The sequence below is a fragment of the Eublepharis macularius genome, chromosome 1 (genome assembly GCF_028583425.1).
Source record: "Eublepharis macularius isolate TG4126 chromosome 1, MPM_Emac_v1.0, whole genome shotgun sequence".
NCBI classification, from domain to species: Eukaryota; Metazoa; Chordata; class Lepidosauria; order Squamata; family Eublepharidae; genus Eublepharis; species Eublepharis macularius.
Window position 1 is genome coordinate 144,285,456 of NC_072790.1, and position 16,158 is coordinate 144,301,613.

Below are 16,158 nucleotides of genomic sequence, written 5' to 3' on the forward strand. Positions count from 1 at the left end.
TAAAACATACAATTGAAGCTTTGGACCCAAAATTGAACTTTGAAATGATCCTCTGAATGTATTGAAGGAAATATGGATCTTTAACATGTGCATTCCACAGCATGCTGTTTTGGACCTCAGGACTGTGACAATACATGGACTAGTGAAATATTTATTGATGTATTTATAAAATGTATTTATGAAATATATTTATTGGATGTGAAGCACTAGCACTTTATTGTTACAGTGATTAATTGTAAGTGAATTTCATACTGGTTGGAGGTTGACTCAGTGGATGTTTTCATATATGTGCATTTCTGATACATGATACTACATGACATAAATATATGAAGTAGATACAATTTTGAATTAAATGCTTTATTAAATGTTCATTCATATTTAACTGGATAACTTAATAAGCTTTCACGATTGTTTTTTCTTTTGGTTGCCTCATTTGGCCAGCAGGGAGAAATTAAAGGGGGCTGGCAGGAGCACCTTGGAGACTGCCTGGGCCCCCTAGACTGGGTGGTTGCTTCTGCAGGTGTGCACAGCTAAAGAAGGCCTGGGCTGGCATTGTGCAGCCATAGGAGGCGAGCTGAGTGCCTGGGCTGGCTGGCCACTTCTGAGTGGTGCCACGCAGCTGTAGAAGGCTGGCAGGAGTGCTGCAGAGGGCTCCCATGCTGGCTGGCCACTCCTGCTGATGCTGCACACAGAGAAAATAGTGTGGCATCTTCATAAGAAGAGAAAACTTAATGGAAAAGTCAATAATGCTAGGAAAAGTTGAAGGCAGTAGGAAAAGAGGTAGACCCAAAATGGAATGGCTTGACTCAATAAAGGAAGGCACTGCCCTCTGTTTGCAAGACTTGAGCAAGTCTGGTATTGATAGGATGCTTTGGAGGTAATTAATTTATAGGGTTTCTAAAAGTTGAATGCAACTTGATGGCACATAATGAACATACTTGGAATTCTGAAGACTGTTGGCCTATCTATCGCTTATGCAAAATACAGTAAAAGCATTCACAATGCTGTGGAAAATGTTTGGCATCTGTTGAATAAAGAGGCAACAGCAATACATTATAATATGGCTTTATTATAGAGAACTCAGGCAAGATTACAAAAATAGCCTATAGTTTACTTCTAGGCAATTCAGTGCTCAAAAATTCTATTTCGTTTTTAAACAGCTAGTTGTGAGGAGCATTGCTAAAGTGCTAGAAGAGAAATTGTAAATATCCAGCTAGATACTAGCTTTCTTAAGCCTCACCTGATGTTCCCTAACGAATTAACAAAATGCAGTACAAGCAGAGACATACTGATAGAGGGATCCAACCTGATAAAATGTTAATAAGTTCACTACTTGTACTTGTGAAATTTCACTGAAGTGGATGAGCGTATATATAATATAATATATAAACTGGAGAAGGGACAGAAAAAACTCGGTATTCTTGTACCAAACTTTTGCTGCTAGGATTTTTTCCAGAAACTCCCAATAGATTTATAGAAGGTACAAATAATCTAGCAGATTTTTTTTAATGGAAATTTGTTGCAGCTTGCCTATCTTCTAATCTTCTGTTTTCTCTCAGGGAGTTTTTATTCTCAGTGCAGCTGAGCCAAAGGTGTTGAGGCTGATTGTCATCAGGGTAGGAACAACTGTAGTTTGCCATCCAAAGTGGCAGTGGCGAGCTGTAATTAAATTCAAAACAGAAAGCATATAGTTGGAACAGAATTATTTGCATTAAATTATACTTGATGAAAGATATAACTAATGCATTGAATCTTACTGAAAAAGGTTAAAAGATACATATAAAATATGTTTGCTTGAAAATGCTATTTTGTTCAGATTTAGCGAATACTTGAATTATCAATAAATGACCATTTCTGTGGATTAGAGAGAACCTAATAAGTTTCTACACAGTGTTGAATTTTATTATTTTGTATCATATCTGATTTCAAAATGTACGAGATGAGATACTAGCATCCTATTTTAGAAACAAGTTAGCAATATATCTCAATCTATATACAGCCAAATCTGCAGATACTTAAATCTAGAGACCGGAGCTATGATGAGCAGACAAGACCGATCTTTCTACAAAGCTGAGACAAGCTCCAGGTTTGCAGAAAAATCTAAAATCTAAAAATAAATATATTGGGTGGTTAAAAAACCCCAAATGGGGAGAGGCTATGGGGGCTTTCAGGGAAGGGAAAGAGGAAATAGTAGGGAAGAAGAAAATGAAATGCCCCACAAGTCCTTGCAGATCTCTTGTAATGTTTCTATTACTCCTAGAACAAATTCTTGAATTAGTTCAATCTTTGTTTCTTCAATTATTTTGCAAAAATAATATACATGACTTCATGATCGATATTGAACATACTCCCTTAAATTTTTATTGCAGATTTTTATTTTTGTGAATAGTAACTGTGATTCCTAATGCAAAATTGTTAAATATGTGGCTGAGACAAATAACTGAAACACAATTCAAGGCCCTATGAAAAATTTACTGCTGGATTCTACCCACTTCAGACTGCATATGGGAAGCTGCATGCTAGAATGCTCCACAATGTAACAAACCCCTTGCATATGCAAAATTAGAAACTTAGTGAGTTCTATACTAGCGTTCCATATGAAATATTAGATTTGTACATTCAGGGAGTTTGTTATATAAGACAGCAGTCAAACATGCACACATATGCCGCCTGTGTTCTGAAACGGAACAGTAAATCAACAGATGTATCACATGGTCATGGTGATTGTATAGAGATCCAGTGTCGAGCTAGTTTGGATACTGGATGGTACACGTGGTACGAAAAAGAAAGAAAGGAGAGAGTATGCATAACCTCCTGGCTTACCTGATACACCAGCACCACCTCTGACCCCAGCAGCACCAAATCAGACAATACAAAACAATGCGAAGGCTTACTGATGTTGGAGGTGGGTCTAGTGTGCTGTGTGTATGGAGAGGTGGCATATTCCTCCCACTGCCCACAAAATGTAGGACTAAAATATAATCTAAATCACCCCTTAGGCATGTTACATAAGTACAGAAGGACCAATCAATTACAAAAGAACACAGTTGATTAGGAGTGTGTGATTGGGTATCAATATACTTAATATGTAGCCAAATATTTGCTGATTTGGCATTATCCAGTTATAACAATTAAAAATACAGAATACTTGAATGGCTGAATATTTCAGATATATTTGGGATATCTGGCAAATGCAGCTTCAGCCATTTTAAAGTAACCGGTCACATCCAAGCTGTTCCCCCCCCCCTTTCCTGGACTTTCCCCCTACAGGGGAGGGGATAGAGAGGCAGGGGATAGGGGGAGTGAGTTACCAATGGATGCAGGAGCTGAAGCTGTCTGGCCAATCTGGGATTCTTTGATGGGAGCAAGTCTTTTTCATATTCTGCAAGGATATGAAAAGCAGGCCTGGCTCAGATAGGGTTGCCAGCTCCAAGTTGGGAAATTCCTGGAGATCTGTGGGGTGAAACCTGGAGAAAGTGGGGTTTGGGGAGGGAAAGGACCTTGGTATGGCATAATTCCATAGAGTCCACCCCCCAAAGTAGCCATTTTCTCCAGGTGGCCTGGAAACCAGTTGTAATTCCAGGGGATCTCTAGCCACTACCTGGAGGCTGGCAACCCTAGGCTCAGAGGAGAATCCATTTTGTAGGAGATTTCTGAAGACTAGAGAGGCTGTACTGTGAGTGCTTGGTGAGGCTGGCCTGCCCTCCAGCTGCTCTCTGTCTTTTGAATTAACCACTGCTTGTCTGGATTATTGCTGCCTGCCTGAAGGAAAACCTGAATGAGGAGATGGAAGAAACTTCCTGCCTGTCCGCCTGCCTGAGAAGGGATCTTCACCTGATTTGGGAGTCTTAGACTCATTGATTTTTCCTGTGTTGGTGGGGAGGGGTGTTGGCTTTGTAGGAGGTTGGTGAGGAATGGGGGAGGGGAGACCATTTTGTTAAGTAAAGCTGAAGTTTATATTTTATAAATTGTTTTTAGTTCTGTTAGGGGATGCTTTGGCTCTTTTAAGAGTTTGCTTTGCACTTTGTTGACTGTTGTTGGGGGGGGGGATTGCTCTTTTCCCGTTCAAGGAGTTTTTTCCAGTTGTTAATTTTTGAGGGTTTCCTTCTTGGGAAGGGGATTGTATTTTGAATTTTTCCTCTTGCTTGTTGCAGCTTTTCTTGGCCAGGGGGATATTGCTTTCTCCCAGTTTAAAAAGCTTTTCCAGTTGTTAATTTTAAGAGTTTTCTTCTTAAGAGTGGGGGGTTGTATTTTGAATTTTCCCTCTGTTGTTAGGTGCTTCTTTTCTGGGGGGAGGGAATTGGTTTATCATTGTAGTTTGAGGCTCTCTTGTTGGATTGTGCTTGCCTCCGAGTGCTAGTAGCTGTGTTGCTTCAAAAGGGTTTTAACATAGGCTAGGTGTAGGCCTTCTTTTTATAAATTTAATTTTCAGCTTAAAGACAAGTTTTCCCTGAAAGAGGCTTAGGCATTAAAAAGAGTTCAGATGTTGTGTTCTCAAACAGATAAATAGGGCCCCATAGTTTAAAAAAACAACAACACTTAAGTAGGCTGCTGCTCACCTTGCTCTTGGTGTCTTGGCTTCAGTGATGCCAGGCTGGATGTAATAGAAAAGTTGTGTTTGTATTGCCAAAGGCTGGCTTGTCGTCTGGGTTTCAGGGAGTTGCTTGATTTCAAAAGAAGGATTAAGCTTCTTGCTAGTGTATAATTAGTTATTATTACCTACCTAAATAAGACTATTTAAAAAGAGATTTTTCCATCTCCAGGTTATAGCCGAAACAATTAGCAAACTTTTAGAACAGATACTTGTCAAAGCTTTTTTTTTTTTTTTTTTTTTTTAAATGATGTTTGGCTGGGTTTCGTCACAAAACAAATTGGGGGTGATGGTGGTAATTTTTTGTGGCTTAGTGTTAGTGAGTGTAGTGCAGTACAGTCAACTAGGCTTACTCATAAAGTAACAGTAGTATTGGTACTGGGGGACAGAATGAGCAAGAGGAGAGTACAGCAGGGTCCTAGGGGAAAGGTGAAGAAAAGAGAGGTGGAGGGGAGGGGGAGGGCTGCAGTGTGGAGGAGGCCTGCCCCAGCACAGCTGACTTGCACCAGCCTGACTCTGATTTGGCTGGTGACAGCAAGAGGTCCTTTTCACTGAGGCAGCTGCAGGAACACTGCCTCCACAGGTGACTGAGGCAGGAGCTGGCACTGGGCAGGAGGCTGCTGCTGAGGCTCTCCTTCCTCAAGCTGTTGCGACCCAGTAGGAGCAATATGAGGTGTTTGGGGGAGGCTTGGGAGATGCGAATTTTCTGGACCTTGAGCTCACCCCAGGGACCTAGAAAATGCTGGAGACACTGAGGAGGGGCTTGGCACCAGTGAGCCTTCCCTAGTTTTTTTCTGAGGCTAGCGGCAGGCTTTTGAGGGAGAGGCAGGAGGAGAGCATGGAGGCAGCAGAAGCAGCAGAGGAGCTGCTCTTCAAGATGCTGACATCTCAGCCCTTTTGCCCTCAGCCATTTCTATCTGCCCACTCATCTTCATGGTGTGTCTGCCCTGAGTGCACCACAGGGGGCAGCTCCTGGGGTATCGGCAGCTGCAGGGCAGTGGGAGTTGCCCTACACTTCTGCTGTCTGGGAGCAGTTACAGAAGATGAAGGACACCTGCTATGCATTGTGCCAGCATTTTAGGGTATGGGTTAGTTGAGGGAAAGATCTGGCTAATCTCTTGACTACCAGCCTATGGAATCATTTGAAGATGCACAGCCAGGTGGTGCTTCTTTGTAGGGAAAGACAGGCTGGTGTTGCATGGCCCCTAGCAAGCCAGGAAGGGGAAGGGTCATCCCAAAACCCACGTTGGCACTACCCCCCAGGTCTCCTACAGGGAAGGGATGCCAAACATCTCTTATAGAGATGGTTGGTGGGGGTAGCACTAGTGTGCCAAGAGGGGGCATCCAGAAGGCAGGGAAGAGACTCACTCAGCACACTGCTAAGATGATTACTCTAGACAGAGTCCTTTGTTCATGGTTGAGGATGTTGGCTTCTGTAGGCTGCTCCAAAAAGTCTGTCCTTGGTACATGCCCCCTGCTCACATGACTCTGAGCAGAGCCATGGTGCCCTCCCTTTACAGAACTGCCAAGGAATATGTGAGGGCACAGTTCTCCTGCGCTGCTAGAAGTGTGTACTTCACTTCAGGCATCTGTACCTGCCCTCAGTCACAGCATCTGTGCCTCTTGCTGACTGCGCACTGGTGACAACCTGATGAACTTCTGGGTGGGGGTGGAACACATAGTGTCAGGCAGGATGAGGGCCACCAGGCTGGCTACTGCTAGGCCTTGCTCCACATCAAGGTTCTCAATGGCAGACAACATCACTGCCACCATTGAGAGGCAATTAGCAGGAGTGGGTAGGCAGGGACATCTCCACGGGATACAAGGTGACAAAGCCAGCTTGGAACTTCCTCTCCATAGGAAACAATAGAGAGTGGCTAGGGCACCTTTTTCATGGTCCCTTAGAATTGGAGCCCTGGGTCCAATCTTCTTGAAATGTGGGGGTCTTTACTGGAAAGTCAGGACTAGGTTCCCTGCAATTTTGGTGGTATTTACTTGAAAAAAGCTACCTCCAGTCACCCAGATAGGTTCCCCCATAGGAAATAATGCCTGAATATATTTGGTGTCCTCAATTAGCATACTGGATATCTGTTATAATAAATATTTATGCTATTGCAGATACCTGTATCTGAATAATGCCATTTCTTTCTTTCTTTCTTTGCTGCACTCTCCTAAAGTATATGCACATTAAATCTACATTATTGGCAGTTACTTACAATCTTTGAATTTGAAAAATGGGAAAAATTTAAAAGATGAAAATGATTTTTCAAAAGCACAAAACCTTACATGTTACTTTAAGATGTTTGTTTGGTTCATTTGTGTATTGATAAACTGCAGTTTCAAAAAATTAAAAATAACTTTACAGCCCCTTTTCAACATTATCTAAAGATAATATTGTTTTATAGAATTTGAGACTGAAGGCATTGTTAACCAGATAGTTTCCATTTCAGACACTTATGGGGTTGGTTTATGCAGCACAATAAATGCATGGGGAAAAATTCCCCATAGTTTGCATCTTCCTTCCAAACAGAGCTGTTTTCCAGCTTTACATTCCATTTTTGACATACATGACAAGTCAGTGGCAAAGAAGTTAGTCCCAGGCTGTGATAGACCTTAAAAGAATTAGTGATCAAAACTTCCTAGTGAAGCCACATTTTGCACACCCACACATCAGCACTACACACATGGTTTGCATCTGTCTCAGTACATCAACAGCAATAAAAATATTCTTCCATCTGAGTACAGGGGTGGGGTGGGTGGGTGGTAGAATCCTGATTGGGGCCTCAGCAAGGGGTGGAAGAGGGCTCCTGTCCCCCCCCCCATTTTCAAGAGCCTAGCCCCCAGCATTTGGACTCTTGAGAATGGTGCACAGGTGGGGAGACCAGGTACCCCCTGCCATGGTCCCAATCAGGATTAGACTCAGATGGCATTTGTAAACAGAAAGGATTTCATCCCTTAAATGGTGAAAGCATTCCCATAATGGACTTGGGGACACTATCACATTTGGATTGGCTTATGATTATAGATAAAAGAGAGGGGTTTTTTTTTGGTAGTTATAGAATAAGGTTGAAATGAATAAACTAGTCTGTGTCTGTTGCAGGAAAATATCAGAAGCTTAACCCTTATATCGTTTTACGTTTGTTATTTTTTCTTCTAGCTTTTATTCTTTTTCGTTCAGTTATTTTTATTTGTTTAAAAATTTTCAATAAATTTATATAAAAATATTTAGTTGGTCTTGTAATGATGCAATGGATTCCTCAAGAAATAGAATTCAGCCTTAATTTATTATTATTTTTATTTTATCGTATTTATATTCCGCCCTGCCCGCAAGCAGGCTCAGGGCAGATAACAACATTAAAACATTTAAAACATTTCATTAAACATTAAACATAAAACATTAAAAACATTATATAAAGATATTAAAAATAGCAGCACTCTTTTCTTGGTGGCGACAATATCGTTGATTACAGAAAGTGCAACAGTGCAATTGAACATGGAAGCAGCTTCAGAACAGTGGTGGACAGCTCTCATAGGGAGGGGAGTAGATGTTATATCCTCCAGCCAGTGGAGGCCCAGCCTCAGCCATAAGCCTGGCGGAACAACTCTGTCTTACAGGCCCGGCGGAAAGATAGTAGATCCTGCCGGGCCCTGGCCTCGGTAGACAGAGTGTTCCACCAGGTAGGAGCCAGCACTGAGAAAGCTCTTGCTCTAATCGAGGCCAGGTGGGCCTCCTTGGAGCCAGGGACTGATAACAATTTCTTTTCTCCTGATCGGAGAGTCCTCTGGGGAATATACGGGGAGAGACAGTCCCTCAGGTACGTTGGCCCCAGTCCGCACAGGGCCTTATAGGTCAATACCAAAACCTTGAACCTGATCCGATAATCCACTGGCAACCAATGCAGCTCGCACAATACTGGTGTAATATGCACCCTATTTGGTGCTTTCCTAATGATGCGCGCCACTGCATTTTGCACCAGCTGTAATCTTTGGGTCAGGCACAAGGGTAGGCCCGCGTAGAGCGAGTTACAGTAATCCAACCTAGAGATGACTGTTGCCTGGATCACTGTAGTTAAGTCACAGGTAGACAGGTAAGGGACAAGTTGCCTGGTCTACCGCAGGTGGAAAAAGACCGGACAACCACTGTGACCTGTGCCTCCATTTTCAGGGAGGCATCTAGGATCACCCCCAGGCTCTTAACCCTTGGAACAGGCACAAGCTGTGCCCCATCAAGGGTCGGGAGCCGGAGTCCCGAATCTAGTCCCCCATGGCTCAAGTATAGGACCTCTGTCTTTGTTGGGTTCAGTTTCAGTCGACTCTGTTTCAACCAATCAGTCACGGCTGCAAATGCATGTTCCAGGACATCTGGGGCTGAGCCGGGCTGACTGTCCATCATCAGATACAGCTGGGTGTCATCTGCATATTGATGGCACCCAAGCCCAAAACTTCGCACCAGCTGGGCAAGGGGGCGCATATAGATGTTAAACAGTAAAGGGGAGAGTATTGCCCCCTGAGGGACCCCCCACACCAATGGGTAACAGGGTGACAATTTCTACCCAAGCGCCACCCTCTGTCCCCGACTGTGGAGAGAAGAGACAAGCCACTGTAAGGCAGTTCCTCGTATCCCCACATTGGTGAAGCGGTGAGTCAGAAGATCGTAATCGATTGTGTCAAACACTGCTGACAAATCCAATAATATCAGCAGCACTGAACCACCTTGGTCCAGATGTCTGCGAAGGTCGTTCGTGAGGGCAACCAGCAGCGTCTCCATCCCATGTCCTGGCCGGAACCCGGACTGAAAGGGATCTAGGGCCGAGACATCATTCAGAAAACCCTGTATCTGTCCCACCGCCGCCTGCTCAATCACCTTTCCCAGAAACGGGATATTCGAGACTGGGCGATAATTGACCAGGTCAGTGGGGTCCAATGATGGTCTTTTCAGGAGCGGTCTCACCACGGCTTCCTTTAGTGGCCCAGGGAAAACCCCAGTGCCCAAGGATGTGTTAACAATGGCCTTCAGCAAGGACCGTAGACCATCGGCACTGGCCTTTACCAGCCACGATGGGCAAGGGTCCAGGGGGCACATAGTGGGCCTAACAGATTGCAGGGTCCTGTCAATCTCTTCCCCGGAGAGTGGACTGAACTGATTAAATATTGACCCTAAAGACGGCCAAGGGGTCTCTGGTTCCTTCACTGTATCAACTGTGGCTGGCAGGTCACGGCGGAGAGACAAAAATGTTTCAGCAAAAAAGCTCCCAAAAGCCTCACAGCTGATGTCAGAATTCTGAATTTGGCAGTCTCCCCCTGGGAGGGAGACTAGTGACCAAACCACATTGAACAATTTTGCTGGGTGTGAGCTAGCTGATGAGATGGAGGCTGTATAAAACTTCTTCCTCACAGCCTTCACCGCCTTCAGCATTAGTCTCCCGGTTCTTGGACAATAAAACAGATCCTTACATAATATGATTAATATTGCATAGTCTCTTTAGATATGCACATGTTTGCTTGGGAATGGCCGACTATGTCTTCAAAGTGGGACAATTCTAAAATCAACTGCCTAGGAATCAGCTGCATAGGGAGGTGGTGAGCTCCCCTTCACTGGCAGTTTTCAAGAAGAGGCTGGATGAATACTTGTCAGAGATGCTTTAGGCTGATCCTGCACTAGGCAGGGGGTTGGACTAGATGGTCTGTATGGCTCCTTCCAACTCTATGATTCTATGATTCTATGAAAAGTCTTCTAAAATAATCAAGAGTACTAAAACTTGATGGCTATGATCTGGACATATATCAAGCCTGGTGAAAAGGGTGTCAGAATACCATGTCATAAATCATGGCAAAAGAACAAGTAAACCAGAAGGCTGATGGGGTAGGACTGTTGCCAGTACTGTCACTGTGTCCCTGGAACAGAGGAATGGCAGAAGTGTCCTTAAGAGAGAGCTTTGTACAGAGAGCTTTTTACAGAACAGTTAAAAAGGGAGCATCGTGGTCCACAACAGGAAAAATGAGTGTGGCAAGGGAGGGGGGAAAGTGGCATTGTGAAAGGAGTGGGAAGAATGAGGAAGTAAAAACAAAGGACTCGCATATGTCAGCACATTTCCAGTGCTCTCAGCAGTATCTAACCCCTTCTGCATGGGCCAATTTTACCAGCTCAGTTCTCATATTGCAGCATTTTTTTTGGTGACCATCTGCCACCATAAATAGTCATTCCAACTACTATATAACTTTTCCGTGACTTTCCAGAGATCATTTATACCCCAACTTTTTTTAAAAAATCCGTTTTTCAGTCTGCTGTTTCTCTGTGCACTCTCTTTATCCTGTCTTTTAGCGTTTCACCCTCTTCCGTCTTCCACCCACCCTTTGCCAGCCCACTTCATTGTGATTGGCCACTGTTGTCTATCCAGCCAATCCCTCTCCCTCCTTTCCATTCCTCGCCTCCTCCTTTCTTCTCCATTTTCCTTTCCACTTGTTTTAAAAAAATTTTAATCCAGCAGAGGATTGATACATTGATGGGCTGAGAGGGAGAAATTCGGGAAATTGATTGATCCAGCATTTCAGTGATGCAACAATTCATCGCTTGTGAAAAAAAAAGAAAAGAAAGGTCTAATACTGTGCTGTCACCATAGATGGTATTGGTGATGAAAGTGCCAGCACTCATCAATCCTGACAAATTTTGACACGGTGCAGACTAAAAAGAGTGGCACCACACTAACCAAATGTGAGAAGTGCAGAAGGGCCTAGACAAGCCGATTCCATGCGTTTTGTCTTGACTTCTAGGACAGTGAGGTGCTATGTTCCCAGTGTAGAAGGGGCTTCTGTTACCTGGACTGCATAGTGCACTAGTCTTGTTATCTGGAATTTCAAGAGCTCAGGGAAAAAATGGCCTGGTTAAAACAGCACAAAGGTAGGGCAATCTGGAAATATCAAAAGATGGTTAAAATGCAAAATCAAGTAACATCTGTACTCAATAGCCAGCCTTAATTGATTCTACAGAGATTAAGAAATTGCCTTCCCCCCTTTTTAACCCCCCATGGGAAACACAGGCACATGAAAGTAAGGAACTCTCTGCAGAAATCCATGTCAGTATAATTTTCTGGAGAAAGAAAGCCTTTTGTTAAACTGTCAATTGCTTCAGTTAGCAGACATGTTAGTTGTGACAATTCCTTGACCTCCATGACTGAAATTCAAGACTAATAAAGACTAACATAGTCTAGTGTACACATTCATGGTCTAGACACATTTCTTAAGATACAATGAAGTGGCTCATAATTGGGTAGACTTTTTACATAGGAGGTACACCCCCCCCAGCACATTAAAGACTGTAATGAGTGGGATTCTTCCAAAAGGAATATGCTGTTCTTCATCATGTCTATTCTGTCTTGCAGATGGCAAATGTATTGTCATGAAGTTATGGTGTATGACAGCTTCATAATCTCTCAGGTAACTAATTATTGTCTGGATATCTTTCTGCCTTTGCTTCAAGGATGCCAGCTGATCAGAATGGCTTCCAGAGAGAGAAATGACTACTTACTGCATTCTGAGGAACACTATTAGAGTCATCAAGGTCAGTGGATTCTGTAACACTAACACCACACTGTGGGGCTGACACTATACTTTTTCACACCTATGGAGGAATAGAGCCATAAAACCAATATTTGGTGTCACCGTCGCTCACATGTTGGAATATATGTTGCAAGGTCTGACATTCAGTTATTATGGGGTTAAATGAATTTACTCACTGCACTATTGTTTGTATTGACCTGGAAGAGAACCTGGAACAGAGCCAATAGCCTAGAAGCCTGGGAAACTGAGATGTGTTTGTAAACTGTTACTGGTCAATAGGTCAGGTGATTTTCTCTCAGAGTCAAGAAGACAGAGGAGGAATCCCTGTTGTTATATTTCTCCTTGCTCTTGTGGTCTAAGTATGTAGCATGCAGTACGGTGTAGGTCATAAGGTTTCTTATTTTGTAGCAGTCCTGTGTACCTTTTTCCTTTAACTCTCTATTGATTCAAGATCCATTGCACCTCTGATTTTAAACTATTTTAACCCATTTTCCCCAACAAATAAATGGAGCAGGGAGCTTGAACTGTCACCAGCTGCATCAATCCTTAATCCTTCCTGGTTGTTGTCAATGGTGTAGTTAAAATTTAAAACTGATCAAGTGGCTGGAGAATCTTCTCTATGATAAATGGATAAGAAGATTGGACCTTTTTAGTTTTAAAAACATGGTGTGCAGAAGGTGGATAGAGAGAACTTCCCTTGCCTCGCTCCCTGAATACTGAAATTTGCAGGTATTCAATGAAGTGATCGGTAGTAGATTCAAGACAGACTCAAGGCCTCTTCAGATATTATTTCCATGTGAACTAGGAATCTGCCACATGTGGATTTTCTCTATCACCCATGGCCCAGTTCACATAAAATGTGTATTGGGAACTTCATAGAGACTGTGCACTCCTGATCCTGGTGGGCTCCTAGTTCACAAGTACTTAACATCTGAAAGGGATTCGGATTCGGTTTCGTTTTCCCGGCCATGTCGGACGCTCCTCTCCACAGGTCCGGGAGGAAGCGCCCGAGCAGCCTTACCGGGTGGTTGACCTGTGAGGGTTAACCCCCAGGACTCCCAGTGAGGGGTCAGGGTCCGGAGCGCTGCGGGAAGAGCCCCCTGAAGTTCATGCAGGGGGTAAATAGCCCGTTTGCTCCTACGGAGGCCGGCAGACTTGCGCAGCACATCGCGTGCTGCTGGGCCATGGAGAACGGCAACAAGCAGATTTAAGGTGAAAACCTGTAAGTAAGCGAATCCTGTCATTTCAAGCGTATGCAAAGGATTGGTGGGAGTTGAAGCTACGAAGGTCCGGATATCTTCCCCTCCACTGAGTTTCGGAATTTAGTTGGCGGTCCCCCCCCCCAAGATGGCGACAAAAAAGCAGAGCCCTGCAGTGAGCAAATCGGTTTCGGCGATGCTACAGGGGAAGGGAGAAACTCTTGAAGAGGTGGTTAAACCGTCGGTCATTGAAGCTATGAAGCCCTTTGTTGATAAGCTAAATGAAATCGGCCAAAGGGTTGGCTCAGTTGAGAACGAAGTGAAAACCATTAAAGACGTAGCATCTGGGGCAGAGCAGTCTGCTCGGGAAAACGCAGCACTCATGAAAGCAACAAACAAAGAAGTAAAGCTTTTGGAGAATCAATTGATAGGGTTACAAGTGGATCGTGCTCAGACGGTATTGCGTCTTCAGAATGTGAAGGAGGAGGAAAGTGAAAATTTAAAGGATTTGGTGTCGGAACTTTTGGCGTCATCCGCAAAGGCAACTAAAGAAGAGTTAAAAAGCGATATTCTGGAAGTCCGTCGGACATCTTCAAAATATGCAACGAAGCGTCAGCTGCCTCGCGAGATTATTATTGATTTTTTCATCTAAGAAGACTCGGGACACCATCTTATATAATTCGTACAATGTGGACTTGGACTTTCTGGGCAACAAGGTTAAGATATTGAAGGACGTTCCATTTTTAGCTCGGAAAAGAAGATTCAAATATAAAAGGTTTGCAGCTCTTCTGAGGAAGCGTGAAATAAAATACAAATGGTTATTTCCGGAAGGTATCTGGTTCAGTTATAAAGATCAAGCCTACAAGATAACATCGGAAGTACAGCTGAGGGACTTTGTGTTTAATCATCAAGAGTTCCAGCAAGGAGAAGATTTAGAATCTGAAGGGGGGGAATGGGGAGGAGGGAGTGAGTGCAGCTACTGTAGCTGTTCAGAGAGAGCTGCGACCGAGACGCGGGGGGGGGGGGGAGAAGACCTGATCCTGACTGTAGTTTGTATTTTATAAGATCTACCAATCTAATAGCATATTAGAAAGTTTAACTTTAAATAATTGTATTATGAAGGGAATGCAATACTTGTAGATGTAGTGTGTGTTTTTTATATGTTGTCCCTTCCCTTTCCCCCTGTTCCCTTTTTCCCTTTTTCTGTAGTTTTAGATGTTAGTAATTAAAAATAAAAATGTATATAAAAAAAACATCTGAAAGGGATTCCAGAGTAATTAACTTGTGAAATTCTCTGCCAGAATCATAGGAGGCAATAATAGCCATGACATTTGTTAGCTTTAAAAAGGGGATTTGACAAATTCAGTGGATTTAGCAATGACTAAATAGAACCTTCATATTCAGATAGTAACTTTGAGAATACAAGTGCTGTAGGACAACAACTGTGGTGATCCAAGCAACATTCAGACATCCTTCTCCCTCCTGTGTTTGTGTATGCACAACCTGAGCTTAGTTTAAGTAGGGCAATAAAATCAAGTGGTATGGCAGGCTGACCTGAGATCGCTTCAGGGTGCTGGAGATTAGTCAGGGCCATAGTAGCCACCAACAATTATTACTCCAAAGGATACACTTATAGGTAATATTGACAATGCAGAATAATCATGTTTTAATAAAGGCTTAAAATGGAAGCAGAGATTCTATAATTTTATTTACTTGTGTACTATATCCAATAACAAACGTGTGCATCGTATCTCTTGCAGGAATTAAATGATTTGATATAGAAAAGCTGCTAGATGTTTAGGGCTTCTTAAAAGCATGCCTATATCTGAATTTCATCCAGAACACAGCATAAATTAGCTCAATATCCTTGTTGACTAATGTGGTCATCACAACTTTCTATAATGACTATAATCAGCAAGTGTCTTTGGAAACATTTATATGACTGTCACTTAATATTCATATTAACTTATGTCAACTAATTCATGTTTTTACCCACTCTAGTTTTTTTAATAATCTCTAGAGATGGGCATGAAACAAAACACGGAACAAAATTCCAAACGGAACGGCTGGTTCGTTTGCAAAGAAATGTGTTCTGTGGCTCCATGTTTTTACAGAACAAACGAATTTACCTACTGTTCCATTTCTGTTTTTCTGGGAAGCCAGACACTTTGGCACCATTCACTCCATCGCCCAGGCAATGGTTACAGTCTTTAGGTTGCCCCCAATCTGAAGCCTCCAAGCTTGATTGGCAGCTGTCCTTGCCAAGTAGAGAGCTCCCATTTCTGGCCAATCCAGCCAAGAAAAGGGCGGGGGAGGGTTAGGATCTCTAAGGCAACTGAGGAGTTGGGCCTTCAGCAGCCATGGTAACACCAATCTCTTCCTCCCAAACCATGTTAGGCAGTTCTTTCTGCCTAACAGAGTGCTCCTGTGTTGTTCAATCTTGGCTTTTTCCATGAATAGGGGAAGCCATGTGACCTGGTTTCATTTTCTCCAGAGTGAGTTATGGAGTAAAAGAGCTGACTGGCTGGCTGTATTGCTAGGAGAGGAACTTGGGAGGGATCTTTGGTCTGCGGTGCACTTCTTGCTTCTTGGAAAGACACTGAAAATCTTTTCTCTTTCTGCCTTTTCTTACTGGGGACACGGGACGTTTTTGGGAAAGGGTGCTTTTTTCCTTTCTTCCCTCACCCCATCCCAGTCTTAGCTTTTCACCTCCCCCCCCCTCCCCAGCCTAGTCCTAGGCCTTTGAGTAGAGCTGGGTTGTTGCTTTTCTAAGCGAGTTTTATTTGCTTTTTCTCTGTTTCTTCCCCTCTG

General features: G+C 43.3%; 1 protein-coding gene across 1 annotated transcript in view; it reads right to left on the reverse strand.

Annotated features, from left to right (window-relative positions):
- Positions 1–1,491: 1,491 nt before the first annotated feature.
- The window catches only part of WDR27 (WD repeat domain 27), a 141,635-nt gene continuing 126,968 nt past the window's right edge, over positions 1,492–16,158 (reverse strand). Inside the window, exon 25 of the mRNA XM_054970165.1 lies at positions 1,492–1,659. Coding sequence (XP_054826140.1) covers positions 1,612–1,659 — 48 coding nt within the window. The 3' untranslated portion in view covers positions 1,492–1,611. The remainder of the gene's footprint in view (positions 1,660–16,158) is intronic.